The 18,399-nt window shown below is 46.7% G+C and overlaps 1 protein-coding gene across 1 annotated transcript; it reads left to right on the top strand.

Annotated features, from left to right (window-relative positions):
• Positions 1 to 2,040: 2,040 nt before the first annotated feature.
• Positions 2,041 to 14,544, top strand: LOC143820996 (uncharacterized). The gene is made up of 4 exons (XM_077304547.1): positions 2,041 to 2,188; positions 6,684 to 6,749; positions 10,536 to 10,600; positions 13,655 to 14,544. Exons 2-4 carry the CDS (start codon positions 6,692 to 6,694, stop codon positions 14,357 to 14,359), a joined length of 828 nt encoding a protein of 275 aa, XP_077160662.1. The 5' UTR covers positions 2,041 to 2,188; positions 6,684 to 6,691; the 3' UTR covers positions 14,360 to 14,544.
• Positions 14,545 to 18,399: the final 3,855 nt, after the last annotated feature.

Raw genomic sequence — 18,399 nt, 5'->3', positions numbered from 1 at the left:
ATGAAAGGGTTGTTCGACCTCCAAAGGGGTTCTGACCCCCAGGTTGAGAACCACTGACTTAAGGAATCCATGAGACAGAGGAGATGCAAACCAGGGACTCCCCGATTACTGATTCAGCCACTACACCGGCTTTCATCAGTAGATACTTTTAAATTATATGTACTCCTCTGACTATTGCACACTGCTCAAAATATGATGAGCAGTTCTCGAAAGTAATTTTAAAAGCTAGGGGAAATTATCCAAATTATCCTGCTGAGCAGACGACTGGGACAGGACCCAATGTGTTCATACCCTATATGCAATTTAATTGTCTGCATACTTCCTTAGATATTTGGTCACACAAGAAAAAAAATCATCTGAATAAAGATTCCAAGACACAACTCAAGAGTATCGTATAATTATGGTTTTGAAAATCTTGAAAAATTGAGGAGAATTATGTGGAAACTTGGGTAGGGAAATTTGTTTTGTATCACCCACCCTTGGCTCATACAAGGAAATTAAAACGTTCCAACATCCCGGAATCTGAACTTTTCCCCTTTGCTGTTCATTTATGGTCTATCCTAAGCCTAAAGTGTTAAGGTGAGACCTTTGTACGGTGACAATATGTTTGAAAAGGACATTAGGTACAGCATATATAACTTTTTGGATGATCATTACTTCCCTTAGTTAAAAAAAAATAGAACAGTTCAGGACAACAGTCACCAAATGAACTTCCACAGCAGAGTAAGAAGAGCCTTAGCCCTTTAACATCCCCTAACATGATCGTTTTAGCTGGAGATGCTAGGGACTGAATTTGGGAACTTCTGCTCCCGAGCCACAACCCCTTCCTATCAGGCCCATGCCTTTGGGTAGGGATGCTCATCCCCAGGTGGGATCTGGGGATCCCCTGGAATTACAGGAATCTTCAGACTAAGGAGCTCATTTCCCCTGGAGAAAATGGCTGCTCTGGAGGGAGGGCTCTTTAGTATTAGACAACATGGCCCAAATCCCACCAACTCCCACCCCCAAAGACTCCAGGCATTTCCCAACTCAGAGGTGACAATCCTACTTTGGGGAGGATGTTGCACGAGCCAGGAGCTACAACAGAGGTCTAGAGCAGGATATTCTTTATATTCTGCTGAATCATGCACACTGCAGATCTTGCAAATTGCAACAGTTTTGTACAACAAGAATTGTTTTTTTTATAAAAGCAGGGTATCAAAAACCAACTCTTCTGCCTCGCAGGGTGTCTGTTGTGAGGAGAGCAAGGGAAGGTGATTGTAAGCTGTTTTGAGACTCCTTCGGGCCATGAAAATCAGGCTAAAATAAAACAGCTCTTCTTCCCAACTAGGATCCTATAAATCCTTCCAAGTTTTCCTCTGACAAAAAGAGAGATTTCCTTCAACAAAGAAACTCCATCAGAGTAAGCCTTTCTCAATTGGGTCACATCATTCTGCCTTGAAGACACAACAGAATAGAGACACAGAATCCCAAAGAAGAAGAGTTCTTATATGTTGCTTTTCATTACCAGGAGGAGTCCCAAGACAGAGTCTCAGCAAGAGAGCCAGCTTGGTGTAGTGGTTAGAGGTACGAACGTCTAATCTGGCGAGCCGGGTTTGATTCCCTGCTCCCCCAAATGCAACCAGCTGGCTGACCTTGGGCTCGCCACGGCACTGATAAAGCTGGTCTGGCCGAGAAATCTCAGGGCTCTTTCAGCCTCACCTCCCTCACAGGGTGTCTGTTGTGGGGAGAGGAAAGGGAAGGCAACTGTAAGCCGCTTTGAGACTCCTTCAGGTAGAGAAGTGGCATATAAGAAGCAACTCTTCTTCTTCTTCTTCTTCTTCTTCCTCTCCCCACAAGAGACACCCTGTGAAACAGGTGGGGCTGATTCTTTGGTCAAAATCAGGACTGTGACTGGCAAGCAGAATATCTTGGTCCGAATGTGCAACACCCTGTAGGTTAGTTGTGACATCCTGCTAATTGTGATTTCTGTACCTTTCATTTACCTTTCCCGCCTCTTGATGACAATGGCCTTTATAACATCGATGGTTGTCATGGGGATGTCCTCCAAGGGTTAGAGATACAGGGAAGGGATCTGCAAGGGAGGCTGAGCATATCACCTTTTATGTATGGTGTACATAGCTTGTGTTACCAAGAGAGAGGAGAATATGATTTCTAAGATCATTGGTTAAAAATCTTTAACAAACAGGTAAGGATAATTTGGAGGACCGACCTCAATAGTAAATTAGGATACCAAATATCAACCATGGTATACTTAATATTTGAAGGACGTACCCAATTGAAGAGCCTCTTGTGGCGCAGAGTGGTAAGGCAGCAGACATGCTGTCTGAAACTCTGATTATGAGGCTGGGAGTTCAATCCCAGCAGCCGGCTCAAGGTTGACTCAGCCTTCCATCCTTCCGAGGTCAGTAAAATGAGTACCCAGCTTGCTGGGGGGGGGGGGGGTAAACGGTAATGACTGGGGAAGGCACTGGCAAACCACCCCGTATTGAGTCTGCCATGCTAGAGGGTGTCACCCCAAGGGTCAGACATGACCCGGTGCTTGCACAGGGGATACCTTTACCCAATTGACTCATTAGATGGATTATTTTTTAATGAGAGAGAAAGGGGGACCATTATTCAGTATTCCAAACAGAGCTTAAACTCATTCAACAAAGAATACAACTCCAGTTGTGCGGGTAGGCCATAGGAAGTAACATCTATGGTTATCGGCAAAAACGATGTAGACTGTTTGAAATTAACCCGTGATAAATGCAAGGACATCCAAATGTTCATCTAAATTAGGGGTGGTCAAACGGTGGCTCTCCAGATGTCCATGGACTACAATTCCCATGACCATTCTAGTCCATGGACATCTGGCGGGCCACAGTTTGGCCACTCCCAACCTAAATGGTATTTATGGATTCAAATTAGTAGCATCTTGGAGATCAAGAAGATTTTAAGAGTCAAAAAAGCTCCATTTGTCAGATACCAGATATCTTTGACTCTCAGTGAAAATCCTGTTGGCCTCAAAGATGAAGAACTGGTTTTTTATACTCCACTTTTCACTATCTGATAGTGTCTTACAATAGCCTTCCTTTCTCTTCCCACAACAGGCACCCTGTGAGTTAGGTTAGGCTGCGAGAGCTTCTGACAGGACTGCTCAGTCAGAACAGCTCTATCAGGACTGTGAGTAGCCCAAGATCACCCAGCTGGCTCCTTGTGAAGGAGTGGGAAATCAAACCCAGCACCCCATATTAGAGTAAAGTGACCAGATTTTAACATTGGTAAAGCAGGACATATGGAGCAACAAAAACTTTCATAGAACGCAAAAATAGTATTGTAATATATATATATATATTTCATTTCAACATAAGACTTATGTCTTATGTACTTATGTCATAAGTACAATTTGCCAGGTACCCCCAGACAATCTGATCACCTTAGATTAGAGCAGGGGTTAGAGCAGCATTCGCTGGCAGGGGGCTCTTGGGAATTGTAGTCCATGGACATCTGGAGGGCCGCAGTTTGACTACCCCTGGATTAGAGTATACTGCCCTTTAACCACTACACCACGCTGGTACTAAGTTTCTTGCAGGGGGGAGGTCAGAACTTGATGGATCGAAACCATCCTCTGCTATCATGTGTTGTCGTGGAAAACAAAAACAAATACTATTTATTTCCCCAGTGTTTGGGGAGAGGGATAGATGCCCACACCAGATCCTACCCTCTGCAACCAAAATCTGTTCTGGATCTGGCTGTGGTCCCCAATAACTTCTGCACTTGCCCAGACATTACAAACCCACCTGGAAATGCTGGCAAAAATCACCAAAATATAGAAAGGAGGATTGCCCTTTTCCCCCATTGCATAAGGTTCCACTCTGCACACCTTGAGAGAGTGCAGGAAACGCTTTACCTTGGATCCGTGAGGCATAGATTCAATGAGGCACAGGAACAACAAGAGAGACTTAAGAAATAAAGTTCACTTGCTACACAAATATATCATGCTCACTGATGGGCCAGCCTTGCTAATCAGGGCTCCACAAAACCTAAGCAGGTTACAGAGCAAAACAGTTCTTACATGCTGCTACAAAATGGAGAATAACCAGAGCCTGCCTCTAACACAATAAAATCGGAGTCCAGTAGCACCTTTAAGACCAACAAAGATTTATTCAAGGTGCGAGCTTTCGAGTGCAAGCACTCACGCCCTGAATAAATCTTTGTTGGTCTTAAAGGTGCTACTGGACTCTGATTTTATTGTACAGACAGGCAAAAGCAGAGAGTGACTGGGAACCAAGCCCCCTCTCCTTCTTTTCCTGTTCCAAGAGGGAAAAGGGCGTTCCCATTTGAAACAAAAGGCTCTAATGACTTAGAGATGGAACAAGCCCAGGCTTGCCTTTTGGCATCTACTGCAGCTTCTGTTCGACGGCCACCAAATATCTCTGCTGAGCACATGAACAGGACCTTGCAGTCTGCAACAAGCAGCCCTATAAAGTAGGCCTGTTCCAAATAACTTGCTGGTTGCCTTCCAACGCTGTCGACCTCCCCAATGCATGTGTGTTTGTGTGTGGATATGTGTGCCAGCTGCTGTCACCCCCACCTCCCCTGCAAAGAACACTACCCTCTATACCAGGGGTAGTCAAACTGCGACCCTCTAGATGTCCATGGACTACAATTCCCATGAGCCCCTGCCAGCTCATGGGAATTGGACATCTGGAGGGCTGCAGTTTGACTACCCCTGCTCTACACATCCAAAAGGTCAGTGATCCCTGGCAACCCTAGGTTAAGGTGACCAGATTGTCCCACTTTTGGAGGGACATCTGGGGGCACCTGACAAATTGTACTCATGTTGAAATAAAATATATATATATTACAATACCATTTTTGTGTTCTAAGCGTTCTATGAAAAATTTTGTTGCTCCATATAGACCACATTTTTATATCAAGTCAATGGTGTCCCACTTTACCAATGTTAAAATCTGGGCAGAGTCTGCACTTACTTTCTTTATTCCATTGTCAATCCTGTTGAAGTCAGATCGCTTTGAACTCGGGTCTTCCTCTCCCCCCCCCCATTGAAACAGGAAAGTCTTCTGCATGTGGTTAGGGTAGTTCAGAAGGGGGGGGGGGGGAGCCAAGCCTCTTTCCTTCTTTTCTTGAAGGGGGTGGGAGAGGAGCCAGGCAGGGAGCCTCTTTCTTTTCTTGGAGGGGAGGGGTTGAAGATCGAAAAAGGCAGAGGAGGGAGGAAAAATCCAGGACCCACAGAAGTTGAGAAATTAGGGGCTTCTCCTTTAAGGCAAGCTTGTCACATGACCAGGTGTGGCCTATCAGAGGTTCTCTACCATGGAGCTTGGTTTCCCAATCCAGATTTGAAAAATACTGAGCATTAAAAGCACTCCAAGATATTGCACAATAAAGGTAGGGTCACTCCGGATCAATCCTTCTTGCTGCAGAAGCAAAATTTAAACCGCCCAAAATCCAAACGGAAATCGCATCTTCAGGCTGCAGACTGGCAGCAGCAGGGAAAGCGATCACCCGGCCAGGCATGCCGCGTATGCACAGCACTCCCACGCATGCGTGCATGGGTGGGAGTGCTGCACATGCACATTTGCTGCCGTGCATGGCACAAACCTGCATGGCACAAACGCGCATGCGTGGCCCTGCTTCCCTCTCCCCCCCTCTCACAAAAAGAAGTTTGCCAGGCCGCAAGCTGATTGGCCGCTTTGCTTGCAGCCTGCGAAGTTTCTTACGGGGGGGGGGCAGGGAGAGGGAGCCACGGCCCGGCACCGGGCCGTGGTTGGGGACCACCAGTGTAGAGGGCAAGGACTGAATCAACCTGGGATTGGAATAAAAGCTCTGTGCAGTTTACACCCTGGTCACCTTACCCTAGTTAAGTGCTGTCAAGTTGGTTTCAAGATATGGTGATGACTCTGAATTAGGTAAAGGTAAAGGTATCCCCTGCGCGAACATCGGGTCATGTCTGCCCCCTGGGGTGACGCCCTCCAGCGTTTTCATGGCAGACTCAATACGGGGTGGTTTGCCAGTGCCTTCCCCAGTCATTACCATTTATACCCCAGCAGCAAGCTGGGTACTCATTTTACTGACCTCGGAAGGATGGAAGGCTGAGTCAACCTTGAGCCGGCTGCTGGGATTGAACTCCCAGCCTCATGGGCAGAGCTTTCAGACTGCATGTCTGCTGCCTTACCACCCTGCGCCACAAGAGGCTCTGAATTAATGAACTCCAAAAGGTCCTCTCCTTAACAGCCTTGTTCTGATCTTGCATGCTGGAGGCCAGGGCTTCCTTCCATTTCATACTGTTTTTTTCCCTCTGTCACCTTCCACTTTTCCTACCATTGTTGTGTTTTCTGGAAGTTTTTGTCTCCACAAGATGCGACCAAATTACAACAGCCCTCCTTTAGCTTCTAGGGAGAGTTTAGACGGAGGGAAGCCAAGGTCACCCTTGCAGGAGAAAAAGAATTCCACCAACTCCTCTTTGTGCATATATCCCCATCTTCACTCTCTCTATAGAAGCTCAGCGGATGGGGCAAGGGCTACAGTGCCTCCAAACTTGCAAGCCACAGGTGTTTCTGCTGGAAAGAGCTGTTTGGGGCATCTAAAAGTGATTGTGGTATAATATTCAGCCATCCCAGCAAGACTGGGGGCCTGGTTTACCTACACACAGAATGCTCTCCGATTCTCTCTTACAGGCGCACTCATGTTTACAAAGCTGCTGGCACGACTTCTGGCCCTGCACTGGATCATGTTCATTCCTGGTAAGCCACATTCCTGAACTGCAACCCAGCCAACCCTCCTGACCTCGGTACCAAGTGTTTGGAGGAGGCTTTCGGTTTCCAAGCAGCAAAGAGTCTGCGTGAGAACCTAAGCTGCAAAAGGGCTTTCAGTTGTGTCCCTCCGTTCGGCTCGGAAACGTCTTTTCTCTTCCAGAGCCAAGCCCTTAAAGATTCAGTACAGAATGTCTGTCGCACCTTGCTTTGGACAAGGTGTTTTTTGGAATGGGGCTATCACTCAAACTGCATGATGCCTGATATAATCAAAAGCTGTTCCCACCTCTATGGCCCCCTACAGATGCCAGTCCCCAGATGGGATCTGGAGAACCCCAGATTTACAGCACATCTCCAGACTACAGTTTCCCTGGAGACAATTGATCCTCTGGACGGTGGACTCTACGGCATTGTACCCCACTGACGCTTAATCCCCAAATCTCCCAGAATTTCCCAACCTAAATTTGACAATCCTAAACCCTCATCTCCCACTGGTGATCAAGAGGGACTTGACCAGAAAAATAGTCAACATCTAATTGGGTTCTGATTCTACATCTCCGGGTGGAATTCTTAGGATTTTAGAACTGATTTTTAAACTATTTATTTTTTTAAGCGTATTGTCGAATCTACGTTGTCCACCGCCTCAGTCCCCTCTAGCTTATGAAGTTAAATGTTAAGAAATAATAATAACAACAACTTTAATGCCCACTGTTCCACTTTGGTGGCCATATGTCTATAAATACTGCACCAGATGTTGATATTATTTGCACACACACACACTTTATACCTGAATGGTATAAAGAAAGAAAGAAAATTGGCTGCGCCCTGCAATATGTCGCAAAACCAAAAGAGGAAAATGTCAGGCAATAGATTTATTTATTTATGCCAAGTAATAGATTTGTTTTACAAAGTCCCTCCGTGTTTTGCCATGTCTGGGGAATCAGAGCAGGCACTGGGTGATGGAACTATTCACAGCCAATGGATTCTTTTACAGTAGGGAATGACATGGCATCTCTTCTACATGCAGCAATTTGCTGAGTTCTGAGGTTGCCAACCTCCAGGCAGTGGCTGGAGTTCTCCTGCCATTCCGGCTGGACTCCAGGCAACCGAGATCAGTTCCCCTAAAGAAAATGGCCCTTTGGAAGGTGGATTGTATGACCTTGTACCCTGCTGAAATCCCCCCTTCCCTAAACTTCAGGCTCCACCCCCACCCAAAACAAATTTCCAGGTATTCCCCCCTAATTCATAAATAATAAATGACAATGACAATGAGCTGGCATTTTTGGAGGGACATTAAATGTTAGGATGGTTGACCCCAGAAGGTTCTTGACCACCTTGGCTGTTTTTTCAAATTTAGTTTATTGCACAGGACACCCAAAGCCACTGATTTAATTCCTGCTTTTCTCCACAAGGGGAACCCAAAGCACCTTGTGTGGTTCTCCTCTTCTCCATTTGCTCCTCAGCCCTGGGAGGTAAGTGAGGCTGAGGGAGTGTGACTAGCCCAAGGGTTCCTCAGGGATAGGGGTTGCTGGATCTGGGTTGGGAAATACCTGGAGACTTTGGGGGTGGAGCCAGGAGTTGGCAGGATTTGGGGTGGGGAGACCACAGTGGAGTCTAATGCTCTGGAGTCCACCCTCCAAAGCAGCCATTTTCTCCAGGGGAACTGACCTCTGTTGCCTGGAGATGAGCTGTAATTCCAGGTGATCCCCAAGTCCCACCTGGAAATTAGCATCCCGACACAAAGTCCACCCTCCAAAGCAGCCTTTTTCTCCAGGGGAACTGACCTCTGTTGCCTGGAGATGGGCTAATTCCAGGGGATCCCTAAGTCCCACCTGGGGACTGGCATCCCTACCCAGCAAGCTTCCATGGGACAAGAGGGGATTCATACCTGGGTCTCCCAGATAATTGCTCACATTCTTAACTTCTACACTGCCCTGGTGTAGCCATCAAGTTACAGCCAACTAATGGAGGTGTCATGAAGTTGCCCCTCATGGGATTTTCAAGACAAGAGCAGAGCAGAACATAGTGGGCCTCATCTTCCTTGGTGGTCTCCCATCCAAGTAATGACCACAGCCAAGACTGCTTAGCTTAAAAGCTCTGGCAAGCTCAGGCTGGTCCAGGCTATTTGGGCAGCTCCAGTGTGATACAAAAAAAGGAGAGACTCTTTTACACAGACCCGAGCCCTTATTAAAATTCACAGGACTCGCCTATGCAGAGAAGCTTGCTTTTTTGAGCTCTGCGTGATGAAACGGAGCTGTTTATGCCAATGGACAGAGGCCCGAATGCGTCTTGACAGCTGCATGTGCTAAGGGCCTTTGCTTGCTATGTTTACAGATCTGGTGGCTTCTGCCAAACACCAAACACACAACAATTTAAAGCAGACTCAAAAATGAACACAGTGAATTACATTGCTGACAAGAGAAGCTGGCTATGCAGCTCTGCTCACTGAGTTTATAACACAAACATCCACACAGAGTATCACCCAGTGATGAATCACTGCTTAGCCACTGGACAGAGATTGTTTTTTTTTCCCCCTTTGCACATCTACTCTGTGCCTGGTACAATAAAATGGTCTCTACGCACTACCCTGTTTTACTTGGGAGCAGGATGGGGACAAGGTTGCCCATCTCCAGGTGAGATGAAGAGATCTTCTGGGGTTAGAAGATCCCAGAGCCCGCATCACCAAGCCATCGCCTACCTGTGTGAGGTGAAGAATCATTTTCCCATTCAGTCAGCATGTGAGGTGAGGAGTCATTTCCCTACTCTCTTGCCATGAGCACAGCTCCCTGTGGATGCGTGTTTAGAGTGTGTGTGCAGAGCAAATGGAATGCAAGGACGGAGGAAGGGACTGGCTTATTCCCCACCTGTTAATTGGTTTGACTAAAAGAGGGGTATGAGCCTCTTGTGGCGCAGAGTGGTAAGGCAGCCGCCTGAAAGCTTTGTCCATGAGGCTGGGAGTTCAATCCCAGCAGCCGGCTCAAGGTTGACTCAGCCTTCCATCCTTCCGAGGTCGGTAAAATGAGTACCCAGCTTGCTGGGGGGTAAACGGTAATGACTGGGGAAGGCACTGGCAAACCACCCCGTATTGAGTCTGCCATGAAAACGCTAGAGGGCGTCACCCCAAGGGTCAGACATGACCCGGTGCTTGCACAGGGGATACCTTTACCTTTAAAAGAGGGGTGGCCAACCTGTTGGCAGGGGCTCACGGGAATTGTAGTCCATGGATATCTAAGGAGCCACAGTTTGACCAAAGGATGAGACCACCACCCACATGTGTTCTTTATACAGCAGCCTACACCGCATTCTAGAGTTTCAACTCACATTGACATTTTTGACCTGGGGGGAAAAATCACCCTGCTCTGAAATGACCAAGGTTTTCATCTGTCTAACCACCACTATCCAATTGTTAAGGATCAAGTTGTAGACCAGGGGTAGTCAAACTGCGGCTCTCCAGATTTCCATGGACTACAATTCCCAGGAGCCCCTGCCAGCATTCGCTGGCAGGGGCTCCTGGGAATTGTAGTCCATGGACATCTGGAAGGCCGCAGTTTGACTACCCCTGCTGTAGACTGTGCCATCTTCAGAATTAAAACAATTGTTTTAAAAAAATGAAATGTACATCTTTTTTTCACTGAGCCCAGTTGGATTTCTACCCCTAAATGTGAATTTTAGGGTCCCTAGTTTAGACAAACAGCTCTCCCAAATGCCATTACCAAATGCCATTACTACACCACAATGGGGCAACAGCTAACATATACTTTTGTTTTCTGGAGACAGGGAGAAGCTGTGATTTCTGGAAAGAGCTTCATGGTAACAGTTGCACGTTGTACCACTCTATGCAGGTACTCTAAGTTGCTGATATAAATTTAGCATTTGTTTTCAGACCATGTGGGAAAAATGCATTTTTTCTTTGGAGGTTTGAACGGAACAAAACCGTCACTCTGGATTTTTTTTTTAATTCTCTCTGGGCAGATAACAGGCAGGGGGAGATCAGTTCAATTGTTTTCCAATCTCACATAAGCCACCTTTTTAGAAATGCTAATAGGTCTAGCTAGAGACAATGAGATGGACCAATAACCCCTACCCCCCCCCCCCCAAGTAGGAACAGAGATTTAGAGGTATTAAGAAAGACTTCCAAAAGACATTCCTGGAGATTTCAGGAAAGGTTTATTTGACCTGGCCTGCCCTAAGAGAAAATAAAAGTTATGGGAGCAAGGCTCTTTGATGCTGATTCCATTGAAGCAGACAGAACTCTTAACTGAGGTCTGGAGAAGACAGCCATTGTGATGTGCTGGCCTGCACACCTGAAGGAGGCTCAAAGGTAATGGAACAGCTGTAAAAATCTGTGACTTTCTAAGCTAACGAGCCTGTCTTATATTGAACAACAAATAGGGCATGTATAGTGGAAGGGACAGAGGAACTGCATTTTATTCTGTTCCTTTGAATCCCTTGCTCAATCTTGCTTGTGAACAATTTCTTTTTCAATAAATGCTTTATAAATTTTCATCCTGGTAGTGGTCTCTGAGCCACATAGACCTTCACTGTCTTAAACATGCTATTTTAAAAGAAATGCCAAAAGGAAGGGGAGTTGACAAGTGGCTGTTCTCCAGTTATGCACACTTTTCAGGATTACAGTGCTAGATTCAGCTAGACATAATGTATGGGACCAGTTGTGAGATTCTCCAGGTAGTTTTGCCTTGCTTTTTAAATTAATTAGCAGGGCCTGTAGTGGGGGCAACAGAGGATATACAGGCACCATCTTCCATTTTCCTGGTAGGTGAGAAAGAAACTTGGAGAGGGCAATTCTGAACCGGAAAAAAATATCAGAGGAGGTAAGCCTTAAGCAGGTTGTACTTACCCCCGACCTTGAGCCTTTCTGCACATGCAAAATGTAGCTGGACAGCCTCCTAGTGTTGGCAGCATATTCAGGCCCCTCCACATGATGTTGCCAACCTCCTGAGGCTGCCTAGTAGGTGGCTCGCGATTGCATCATTTTTAATGTGGTAAATCCAGGAAAGTGATGCGGTAAATCCAGGAAAGTGGATTTGCCACCCTAAAACACACAAGACACGGGTGAGCAACCAATGAGTGACCAGGGAGGCAAAATATTGAGGGGGAAATGCACGATAGTCTCAGCAGCTTTGTCCCGCCCTTGCTCCCATCCTCATCTCTCTATTTCCTGCCCGGTGAGGAAGGGAATGGCTGAGCGGCAGGTGGGTGGACCAGCTGTGGGAGGAGAGAGGAGCAGAAGGGATGGGGATCTGACAAACAAGGAGGAAGGGAAAGAGGCACTTATTTAAAAACCACCAGAGAGAACCTTAATGGAGGTTGAACTGACACAGGGGTGGGAATCTGCCTCCCTCGCCGTGCCCTCTGCTGGCCGGACGTGTTTGGGTTTGGGGCTTTTTTGTGTGTGTTTTACCTTCCATGGTAATGCGTATGCATAGCAACAAATATGCATTGCCACAAGTAGATTTCAATTTTAAAACGTGCTAGACCCACAAACCACCGATTGGTTTTCTCCATTGATTGACAAGCCAAGGAGCAGTGAGTAAAAGAGTGTGTTGCTCTCTCTTGTGCTTTTTTCACCACTAGTGAGGAGGGGAAGAGGCGAGACGTGGCGGCAGGAAGGCTTAAATTGTGGAGGGGAAAAATAGCGCAATTTACAATCTTGCAATTGCGGGCAAGAGACATCACACAATTTGGCCCTCTGTGCGGAAATGGCCCTCATATTCTGGGCTATTTGAGATTTTAAAATAGAGGGGGTGTGGAAATCACAGAAGGCTACAGAATGCATAATTGCCGCCTTATTGTTCCCTACAACACATTCTTACACCCTTGCCTCCCAACCAAGAAAATCTCTGTTCCTCTACACCAGGCTTTGTCAACCAGGGTTACATGAAACCCTGGGATTTCTTGACCTCCCTGGAAGGGTTTCCGAAAAGGTTGGGACCTAATTAATTTTGAATATATTTTTAAAATGTGTTAAACATTTATCGGGTGATATATGGTCATGCCGGCCCACACCTCCCTCCCAAAATGGCCAATGATAACCTGGAGAGGGTGGGAAGGGGAGGGGCCTTGAGTGGGTGTGTCCACAGCTCTGCTCCCCAACCATATTCTGCACCATCCCATCACCTCTGAGGTTTTTTGAAGCCTGAAGAATGTTTCAAGGGTTTCTCAACGGTAAGAAAGTTGCGAGAGAAAGGCTGCTATACACAAACAGAAATGTTGGATGGACAAGCGAGAAAAGCTGAGAGAGGGAAGCTGTGAATCTAAACTGAAACTCACACTATTATAGGTGTGTTTAACCGTAAGGTCAAACGAGCAGCTTCAGATACTACTGATAAGGAAATCACTTTTGTAGATCCAGCAATAACTTTGCTATGCAACATGAAGCTGCCTTATAGCAAGTCAGACCATTGGTCCATCTGGTGGTGGGGAGCGGTCAAGTTTCAGCTGACTTATAGCAACCCTGCAGGGTTCTCAAGGGAAGAGACATCTAGAGTTGGTTTCCCATTCCCTGCCTCTGCATAGGAACCATGGACTTGGTCCAAACACCAACTAGGGCTGATCCTGCTTAGCTTCTGAGATCTGATGAGATCTGCTAGCCTGGGCCATCCATGGTAAGGCCTGGTCCACCTTGGCCACTGCTATCTACTCCCAACAGCAGCGGTTTTTTAGGTTCCAAGGCAGAGGTCTTTCCCATCCCTACTGCATTAGATGGCAGGGACTGAACCAGGGACCCTTAAGTTCTACCCGTGACCTGTAGCTGTTTCCCCTTTGCCCAGATTAAATAGCTGCTACTTTTATAATACAGTAGATGTATAAGATTGCATATACATACTCACCATCATTAATACTGCTGCTTGTTCCCATTTCATTGTGTTGCGCAGGTGGTGGGAGAAAGACTTGAGAACCACTTGAGGACCATCGATCTGCTATTACAGGAATTCAGTAACACAGCAGGCTGTTGGGTGGATAAGCACCTAGAAGACATTCAGAACTGGGTGGACGAGATCATGGGAGCTTTAACCACGCTGGTGAATGATCAGGCTCAAAGTCTGGAGAAACATGCTCTGGATCTCAGTGCATGGCTCAATGTAAACTTTGGGAAACTCCAGGAATACCAAGAAACGTATACCAGAGTTTATGTCTATGGGTTGGGTACAGAAATCCCAGCCCATGATGAATGTTCAGACAGAAACACCAATCAAACAGATAGTTGGCTGGACCAACCTGCTTACATTCCCCTGGATGAGCCGTTGGGTGAAGACCTTCTCAGCTTCTACGACGTACCGGAGATGTGTGCCAGCAACATAAGTAGTTCCCTTGAAGACTGCGCTCACGTTCACATCCAGTTCTTAAAAGACAGTGTAGACGTGTTGGAAAAGTTATGGGACAGCTGTAGAATGACTATTAGCATGCTGCTGGTGGAATGCAGGACAGCTGAAGAAGCCTCCTACAAGAAAGCTATCTGGGACTTCTTCAATACAGGCCCACAGGCAGAAGAAGTGGAGAGGGCAATAGCAACAACACAGCAAGAGAAGTGCTCCAGTGTGCTAAAATGGCTGGGGAAGCTTGCTGAATTTTTGGAATAATGGCTGCAAGGAATCATGGAAGAGTGGCCAAGGACAGTGAAGATTATAAAGGCATTTGGGGGATAAATTCCACACAGCGTCCTTCTCCAGGGGACCGATATCAAACTTGCACTGTGAATTCCCGGAGTCTATTAACAAATAAAGCATTTTTTTCTGTTCTTAACAGAAAGAAGCATGAGCAATAATGATCTCCTCCTTGCCCATTTTGTCTCACACTCACAAAGCTGCCTCTTAGAGAGCCTCTTAGAGAGCCTCTTGTGGCGCAGAGTGGTAAGGCAGCAGAAATGCTGTCTGAAGCTCTGACCATGAGGCTGGGAGTTTGGTCCCAGCAGCCGGCTCAAGGTTGACTCAGCCTTCCATCCTTACGAGGTCAGTAAAATGAGTACCCAGCTTGCTGGGGGGTAAACGGTAATGACTGGGGAAGGGAATGGCAAACCACCCTGTATTGAGTCTGCCAAGAAAACGCTAGAGAGCATCACCCCAAGGGTCAGACATGACCCAGTGCTTGCACAGGGGATACCTTTACCTTTTCACAAAGCTGCCTCAAACTGAGCCGGACTATTCGTCCACTGAGGTCAGAACTGGCTACTGTGGTTGGCGGAAGAGCTTCAGAGCAGACAACTCTCACATTTCCAGTTACATAATCCTCTGAACGGGAGATCCCCAAAGACTGAGATGGGTCGCCTCTGGGTACAAAGCAGATGCTCTGCTATGGAGTCGCCCCATGGAAATGTATGCAGGGCCTCATTTGGAGCTAGATTACAGACAGACCAGTGCACACTCTTGAGTGGAAGCAACTGTCTCGTGTTTCAGGGTCAAACTAGATGTTGTTCTTTTAATGAGTTGGGTTTCCCTTACCAAACTCTCACTCCTAGGACTGACAACTTCAGGACTGGAAATTCCTGGAGATCTGAGAGTGGGGCCTCAGGAGAGCAGGGTTTGCGGAAGGGAAGCTATCTCCACAGAATACAGGATAATGCCATGGAGCAGGGGTGGCCAAACTGACTCCCCAGATGTCCATGGGCTTCAATTCCCATGAGCCCCTGCCAGCATGTGGCTCTCTGGATGTCCATGGATTACAATTCCCATGAGCCCATGCTGGCATGTGGCTCTCTAGATGTCCATGGGCTACAATTCCCATGAGCCTCTGCCAGCACGTGGCTCTAAATGTCCATGTACTACAATTCCCATGAGCCCCTGCCAGCACGTGGCTCTCTAGATGTCCATGGACTACAATTCCCATGAGCCTCTACCAGGAGCTCATGGGAATTGTACTCCAGGGACATCTGGAGATCTGCAGTTTGGCCATCCCTGTTAAGCGAAATGCTCTGTTATACCAAAATGCTCTGATCAAAAATTAGGGGAATCAGCAATGCGAAAACTAGCTAGGAACTCTTTTGCCCAGTTTACGAGGTGATTAAGCCCTTCAGGAATCCAAGGCAGACAACAAATACTGTTTAAAATGAGGTTTATAGCTTTATTTAAGAAATAAAACACACAAACACTAAGCAATCACACTTCACATGGGGCAGGGGGGAAATGAGATGCGGAAGGGCAAGGGTTTGGAGGGCAAAGAGGGTCCGCAAAAATTATACAATTACTTATCTAGGAAATAGTGAACGCAATGGATTCAAAGCGACTGGAAATACCCACATCCAGTTGGGCAATCCAGCTGGATACCAGAGAAGCAGTTTGAGGATCCCAAGGAAGGGTATTTTATACGCTTCTCTCTGGGACAGGTATGTGATAAAAGTCACCGTAGGCAAAAAGTGGGCTTTGGACAAAGGGTGCAGATACCCCCTTTGATGTGGACCCTAAAGGTTGATTTATCCAGGATGTCCAGGATCAAAGGGATCAACGAGAATGATCTGGGAAACTTGGGACCTGGTTTGATCTGGACAATAAGACTCTTGGCAAAGCAGTTTACATTCTCCTTCCCTTTCTCTCCCCACAACAGACACCCTGTGAGGGAGGTGAGGCTGAGAGAGCCCTGATATTACTGAAAAAGAGTTGGTTCTTATATGCTGCTTTTCTCTACCCGAAGGAGTCTCAAAGCGACTTACAATCGCCTTCCCTTTCCTCTCCCCACAACAGACACCCTGTGAGGGAGGTGAGGCTGAGAGACACCCTGTGAGGGAGGTGAGGCTGAGAGAGCCCTGATATTACTGAAAAAGAGTTGGTTCTTATATGCCGCTTTTCTCTACCTGAAGGAGTCTCAAAGCAGCTTACAATCATCTTCCCTTTCCTCTCCCCACAATAGACACCCTGTGAGGGAGGCGAGGCTGAGAGAGTCCTGATGTTACTGCTCTATGAAAACAGTGCTATCAGTGCTGTGGCGAGCCGAAGGTCACCCAGCTGGCTGCATGTGGGGGAGCGAGGAATCAAACCTGGCTTGCCACATAAGAAGTCACCGCACTCAACCATGGTGGCTCTCAATGGAGTTCCATTGCAATTCTAATGCATGCGAACAAATATTTTTTAAATTTTTTTAAAAGTGTGCCACAATGCCTTCAAAGCACGTCTGTTTCTATTTGAACTCCAGCCCTGCTGGATCTCTTCTTTCTTTCTCTTTAACCACCACCCGCCACCCCGTGGGTGGAAAAGGGAGACCAAGAGGTCAGAAAAGAGGGATTTCTCTCTCTCTCTCTCTCTCTCTCTCTCTCTTTTAATGCTCAACCTGCAACGCAAACCACATCAACCCAGCCGGAGCTAGACATATATTAATGACATTACATCTCCGCTCCTCTGTGATTTTTTAAACTTTTTCCTCCCTCCCTCTTAAATTCTTCTTATCTGCTTTGAAGGCTTTTTCAGCATGGACCACATTCCATCCTGGTTCGTGTGCTGGGGGGTGAAACACCCTAAAGCAGGAGTAGTCAACCTGTGGTCCTCCAGAGGTTCATGGACTACAATTCCCATGAGCCCCTGCCAGCATTTGCTGGCAGGGGCTTGTGGGAATTGTAGTCCATGAACCTCTGGAGGACCACCGGTTGACTACCCCTGCCCTAAAGGCATTTGCACCAATTAAGCTGGATATTTCCATCTGAGATCGCCCGTCCAGGCGCATAATAAGCAGACTCACAAGAGTCTTCTCCAGCACCAGAGTTCAAAAGCCTCAATTCTTTGACACTCGGCCTTCCTTATGCTCCAACCTTCACAGCCATACATTGCAACTGGGAAGACCATAGCCTTGACTAAACACACTTTTGTTGGCAGGAAAAAATATGTTTTCCAAAAATACGTTGGGAAAAAATATGTCTCCTTATATCGTCACAATGAAAAAGGCTATAGACTTATTTCAAAAAAATTAAGTAAATTCAGATAAACTAGCGGATAGGTTGTATAATGTCATGATTACATGTCCATTGCTGATATTTTTAATATTGAAAAAGCCCCCAAGGGTGGGGGGGAATGGCCATCTTCCGCCAGGTTTATGGTTGAGGCCAAGGCTGACAATATAGACCTATGCCCCCCCCCCCTGGGATTTGGGATTAGGACCTGAAGTAAACACCATCAGGACCTCCTCTCCACCCGCCAGTAGTGGGAGGGGGAGAAGTTGAGTTGCCGATCTTGCCATGTTGGTAATGCTGGGAATGTTATTATTGTTTTAATCGGGTTTTAATGGGGATTTTAGGATGTTGTAACCCACCACGAGCCGCAAGGGAGTGGCGGGGAATAAATCTAACAATAACAATAACAATAACAATAACAATAACAACAACAACAACAATAACAACAACAACAACAATAACAATAACAATAATAATAATTGTGGGCAGACAGGGCAGAGAAAATCCAAGGAAAGCTGCCACACAGAAGCCTGATGGCTTTGGCACGGTAACCACAGCCAGGGCGGCAACACAAGTGCTTCCTGCATGGAAAACACTGTCATTGTTGGAGGATAATGCCGCATTTTGGCGGAATGAAAATGCTGGGTCTTTAATACAGCTCCCATACTCTGTTGCAGCCTGAGAATGCATCTCAATCACCCTCACGCCCTGGATAAATCTTTGTTGGTCTTAAAGGTGCTACTGGACTCT

The sequence above is a fragment of the Paroedura picta genome, chromosome 1 (assembly GCF_049243985.1).
Source record: "Paroedura picta isolate Pp20150507F chromosome 1, Ppicta_v3.0, whole genome shotgun sequence".
Classification (NCBI taxonomy): Eukaryota; Metazoa; Chordata; class Lepidosauria; order Squamata; family Gekkonidae; genus Paroedura; species Paroedura picta.
The sequence above is the reverse complement of the archived record's forward strand: the minus strand, read 5'-3'. Positions and strand labels throughout refer to the sequence as shown.